Source organism: Natator depressus, chromosome 4 (assembly GCF_965152275.1).
Source record: "Natator depressus isolate rNatDep1 chromosome 4, rNatDep2.hap1, whole genome shotgun sequence".
NCBI lineage: Eukaryota > Metazoa > Chordata > Testudines > Cheloniidae > Natator > Natator depressus.
Window position 1 is genome coordinate 135,161,970 of NC_134237.1, and position 6,000 is coordinate 135,167,969.

The 6,000-nt window shown below is 50.7% G+C and overlaps 1 protein-coding gene across 1 annotated transcript in view; it reads right to left on the reverse strand.

Annotated features, from left to right (window-relative positions):
* Window positions 1-5,258, reverse strand: part of GFRA4 (GDNF family receptor alpha 4) — a 131,219-nt gene extending 125,961 nt beyond the window's left edge. Inside the window, exon 1 of the mRNA XM_074951941.1 lies at window positions 5,001-5,258. Coding sequence (XP_074808042.1) covers window positions 5,001-5,040 — 40 coding nt within the window. The 5' untranslated portion in view covers window positions 5,041-5,258. The remainder of the gene's footprint in view (window positions 1-5,000) is intronic.
* Window positions 5,259-6,000: the final 742 nt, after the last annotated feature.

A 6,000-nucleotide genomic window follows, 5' to 3' on the forward strand; every position in this document is an offset into this window, starting at 1 on the left:
CCCCGCCACCCCTTCTTCTGAGGCCTTGCTCCTGCACACCACCCCTTCCCCCCAAGCCTCCGCCCTCGTGCCACCCCTTCTCCCCGCCCCCCAAGACCTCGCCTCCCGCTCGCTCCTCTCTTCACCCCCTAGGGTGACCAGACAGCAACTGTGAAAAATTAGGACAGGGGGGTGGGAGGTAATAGGCACCTACATAAGACAAAGCCCCAACTATTGGGACTGTCCCCATAAAATCGGGACATCTGGTCACCCTCACACCCCTTCCCCCATTACTCACCCTTGAAGCCGGTAAAAAGTGGGAGGGCATAGCCCCTCACCCTTTCAAAAGTGATGGGGCCATGGCCCCCTGGCCCACACTGTTCCAGCGCCCCTGCCTACGTGCTATCACTGTTCAAATAATAACATCAATTGTCACTGATGACAAAATTCCAGGTGAAATTGGTAAAACTTCCATTGGCTTCAGTGGGGTCTAGATTTCACCCCCAGTCTGTAAAAGGCTTTGAAATCCTTTGTAGGGAAGGTGCTATAGAAGAATAGGTGCTACTGTTAGCAGAGATGGTCAAAAATGTAAGTATATTCACAGAAAAATGAGAAAAATTAACGTTTGTGTTTTTTTTTTTAAATTTGTAGTGAAATTTCCCACTATATTTTATGGAGTGGAGGGTGGGAAAAAAACCCCAATTCTCTTTCATTTTTTACACTAGAGAAGGGGGCAGCAAAAAACAAAAGTGTTTTTTTCACCCTCAGAAGAAAATAAGGAGTGCTGAAAAAAAAATCACTTTTTTTCTTCATTTTTTTAACTCAAACTTCATCAAAAAGCCGAAAATTTCAGATACAAGGAAAAATATCATGAAAATTTTCATTCGGTCAGAAAAGGCATTTCTTTCCACGAAAAGTACTTTGATTAACATGTGTCAGGTCTAAATATCAGTTGTTATTTAAGGCAGTGCAGCCCCGGGGAAATCTTCTCCCAGTGCAGAGTACACACCACCACATTTCCCTGGATTTGGGGGTCTTTTCACAAGTCAGAATTGTGGTAGTGTCTGAGGGCAGCCTGCTGATCTGGATGTTTTAAACCTTATGCAGTTCTGACAGTCATTGAGAAACGTAAGTATAAGGTGCACATTAATATGCAAACAATGGATTGTTTCTGTCAAAGCTGAGATGGGTTTTGCTGACAAACGCAGTCATTTTTGTAGCGTTCCAATTCCACTCCCCCCCACAAACATACACACATATGGTTTCTCAAGAGCTTTTTGTGCTTTCCCTGGGATTTGAGTTCCTATCACAGGTAAGAAGCAGCAAGAGGATCAGCCGTCTCTGTGTTTGATTGCGGCTGCGATTAATCTGCAGGAAACATACACCAACAAATTATATTAAGTACCAAGCACAATAAAACTTGCCAGGTAAACACTTCACTACCAGACAGTGGAAAGGTTTCCTCCCAGCTGCCACTTCACGGTCCTACGGTATATCATTAATAGAGGTGACTTGTAATGGTCTGGAACCACATCTGGGCCTGATGGAGACTTCACGGTGGGAAGGGGCTATTTCCAACTCCCATCCCCCAACATTTCACCCTTTTCATTTCAGTTTCATGACCATTATTACATTAATTACTTATTAAGTATGATCAGTATTGTGACAAACGTCTACTCGGCTCTTTACAAATAAGCCTGCAGACGAGGGTCATAAACTCTTTGCATTAGGCACTAAACAGGAGCCTGCACTCTAAATATTTTAATAAAATTAATTAATGATACTCTGCCCTTCTATAGCACCAGTCATCCAAAGATCCTAAAGCTCTTTAAATGTTAAATAAACCTCACCATTTCCTTACTCTATCCATTAAAAAGCTGGAAAAACCGAGGCACCAAGAGATTAAATGGTCCAGTTACAGGTTCATAGATCATAGAATCTCAGGGTTGGAAGGGACCCCAGGAGGTCATCTAGTCCAACCCCCTGCTCAAAGCAGGACCAATCCCCAATTTTTGCCCTGATCCCTAAATGGCCCCCTCAAGGATTGAACTCTCAACCCTGGGTTTAGCAGGCCAATGCTCAAACCACTGAGCTATCCCTCCCCCCAAAAGGGAGTGACGAGGGTGGGATAAATGGTTCTAGAATGGGACCCAGGAATCCTGACAAAGTCTTACGTTCTAGAAACAATCCCACCAATGTTTGCCCCATTTTTTCTTACACGGAGCAGTGTCACTTGACCAAACAAAGGGCACGTACTTGACTAATAACATCTCACCACATGCCTGATTTCAACAAACACAGAGAACCTGAGAATTATCACAGGAATTGTTGGGTACAGTTTGAAAGATGATCTTTTCATGCTATATGTGTACAGTGCCTAGCACAATGGAGCCCTGATCTCTGACAGGTGTGACCACAAGACAAATATTAATTAATAATCATAATAATTACAAAGAGTCAAACACTTCTACCAGTGAAAAATATCTATACTCTCGTGTGAATTTTAGCTCATGAGGAGAGCCTTCCCTAAGATTATCCCACAGGGAATTATGCTGACCAGTAACCCCAGCCGGGGCAAATGTCAGTTCAAAGGGGAAAAGGTCATTTTGATCTTCCTTTTGAGCTTCTCTCTCTCTACACCAAAGGGGCAAATGCCAAGGTGTGAAAGCCAGCTGATAATGGCTAACGTTGCAACTCTGACCTTTGGCAATTGTCTTTCGTGTGTGGTGAAACCTGCGTCACATACTCAGAGATCTGTTCTTTTTAAAAGCCCTTTTCTATTAGTGCAGGTTAATATTACTCCAGGAGCCTTATGTGAGAGTAAACTTCAAGGCAGGTGGCACCTTTAGGTGCAGTGTTACCTTCCTTCACTTTCTGTACTGCATGCACATCACAGAATATATTCTAAACTGTAAATAAAACTGTACTGTTCCCAACCCATGACCTACCCCGGGTTTAACTTGTAGATAAACACTGCATGTGTATTTACATGAAATGACCACACTGTACCTTTAACTGTTGCCTTGCTGAATGGAGATTGCCTGCCTAACTCCAGCTACTGTGGTGATGGGAACCGGAGAACACCTGCTACTGGGGACATGTAGAATTTTTGTTGGCTCAGAGAAAAGGTAAAAGGAATCACCTTGTAGTGTAACAATTCATGGTCTAAGGAATTTTCTTTTAGAAACTATTTTTGTCTTTAAAATGAGACACTGTCCCACCCTGACATCAGAGACTCAGGGCAAACAAATGATTAGGACACCTGGTCCATTCCCACGGGACAGTGCAAGATTTTTCCCTCCAGTATTTTGCTAGCACTCCGTCCCCTCTACTTCTTAAAATCGCAGGCGACAAGGCTCTCCCTCCCTCTCCTCCTTCACTTCCTTGCAACGTGCAACACCAGAATAGTGCCACAAACAAAATCAATGCTTAGTGCCTTGGACATTCTTGGTTCAGGGCTTTTTTAAGTGCAGTCCCATTCTTCACTGGGTTAAAGGGGGGACATTTTCTTACAATATAGAAGCCACACGTTTACCAAAAAACCCAACAAAAACGATGAAGCATGAGAATAATTGCACAGTGCGGATAGCAGCTAAAGTGGGAGAGCAATCCAGAGAGCTAAGCGACTGACATCTTCAGCTGCCGTACACCTAATGCTGGAGTTTGGACAGTCCCTGGTATTCAGTCTCTGGGCTACCTGCATCGTCGCTGGTTTCAGCTGTCAAAACAAATCACATCGCATCTAATTCTTTTTAGCAGCATCTCTTCAGCGCCTCAAAAAAAGCCCCCAAACCAAAACACCAGAACAAAAAACACCTTTTCTGTCTCGAGTGACACAAAAAGCATGCTTTGTTCCCAATGTGGCATCATGTTTTTAATCTGCTTTGTGCATGGTTTGAGGCCATTCACTGGATCCTAGTGGTTAGCAGCAGCGTCCAGCAGTACTCGCTAAACCTGCCCCCAAAGATCACAGGAAAACAAACACACATTACAGTACAAGGAGAACATCTACCCCTCTTTCTCTCCAGTCCAAGAGACGTGAGACGATCCAGACTTCAATGATCTAGAAAGGTTTTTAGAAACCCCTGCAGATAATCCCCCAGGTGCAACTCAAACAAACGTTGGAAATAACAAACTCTGTACAATTCCACTATGAAAATGTTACATGTCCACATTCCAAATTTAAGGCTATATATTCACTAGGGCAGACCCGCAGTTACACATTGGAGCGATGGCAATCTACACCAGCCAAAGATCTGTTCTATTGGGGTCTATATTGGGGCGGGGGGGGGGCAGAAAATTGATCTTACAGGTTGGGGAATCTGAAATCTTGTTTTATTTTCCAGAGTCCCTTCTACTAGTTTGGGGGCATTGAATGAGTTAGATGGGATCTTCCAAATCTTCTAAAGAGCCACAGTTTTATCCCCTGTGTGGTACCTTATCACTGAAGAAGCACCATCTGGATTTAAAAACGGGATTAAAGATTTCTCTGGATAACAAGACTATCTAGGGTTAGAACCGTAAATATTAAGCATAAACACTCATCTTGGACCAGACACAAACCCTCCACGGCGCAAGCCAGCCACTGACTAACGAGATTTGGGGGAAAGGCTTCCCCAGAACTGCGACTACAGGCTTCCTTGCACCTTCCTCGGATTCATCCGCTCCTGCCCACGGGCAGCCCCAGACTAGCTGGACCCCTGCTCTGACCCAGTCTGGCGTCTCCTACATCCAGAGCCCTGGGACGCCATCCCACATGTCCTTTAAACGGCAGCCCTGCCCCAGAAGCGGAGGGAAACGCCGAGAGAAAAGCCCGCTCGGTTTCTAGCCCGCTCTGCCCCCAGCGAGGGAGCGGAGCCCCCCAAAGGCCAGTCCCAGCCCGCACCCGGAAAGTTGGCTCCGCTCTTAGGGGAAGGGGACCGACCCCCCGCCAGCCAAGGGCCCGGCCCGTCTCGCCCTTACAGCCGAGGGCGGAGGGTCCGCGATGAACCCGGCTCCGAGCAGGGGCTTCCGCGACTCACCTGCGAGGATCAGCATGACAAAGTAACAGATCCCCCTCATCCTATTGACTCTGGGCAGATCCGGGGCTGGGGGAGGCGGCTTCGGTTCGCACCCCCGGGGGGCTGGAGCAGGCGCTGCAAGGCTGGGGAGGGCTAATCCCCCCTGGGCAGCCCCCTCTCTGCAGGGAAGGGAGCGCTGGCCGGCAGGGACCCCGGGTCCTGCTGGGGCATGGTCCCCCCCTGCGCCCCGCTCTCCGCTGCGAGCCGGCTGCTCCCGGGGGCCGGGCTGGGCTCCACGCCGGGCCAGCCCCGGAGCCGGGCAGGGGCGGCGTTTGCAAACTTCTCCCGGGGAGCGGCGGGGGGAGGCTGGGGCGCGGGGCAGGAGGGTCTCCCCGCCGCGGGGTGGGGGCGCTCCGCGGGCTGCCGGCCGCTGCCACCGCCGCCGCCGCCGCTCCGGCTGGGCAGGGAGAAGCGGGGAGAGGCTTAAAGGCGCAGCAGCGCCGCTCCTCCTCCACCCCCCCCCCCCGCTCCCGTGGGGCACCGGATCCTGCTCGGCCCCCCGCCCTCCCGTGGGGCACCGGATCCTGCTCTGCCCCCTCCCCTCCCCTCCCCTCTCCCCCCGTGGGGCACCGGATCCTGCTCTGTCCCCTCCCCTCCCCTCTCCTCCCGTGGGGCACCGGATCCTGCTCGGCCCCCCCCTCCCCTCCCCTCCCCTCCCCTCCCGTGGGGCACCGGATCCTGCTCTGCCCCCTCCCCTCCCCTCTCCCCCCGTGGGGCACCGGATCCTGCTCTGCCCCCTCCCCTCCCCTCTCCCCCCGTGGGGCACCGGATCCTGCTCTGCCCCCTCCCCTCCCCTCCCCTCTCCTCCCGTGGGGCACCGGATCCTGCTCTGTCCCCTCCCCTCCCCTCCCCTCCCGTGGGGCACCGGATCCTGCTCTGCCCCCTCCCCTCCCCTCTCCCCCCGTGGGGCACCGGATCCTGCTCTGCCCTCTCCCCTCCCCTCTCCCCCCGTGGGGCACTG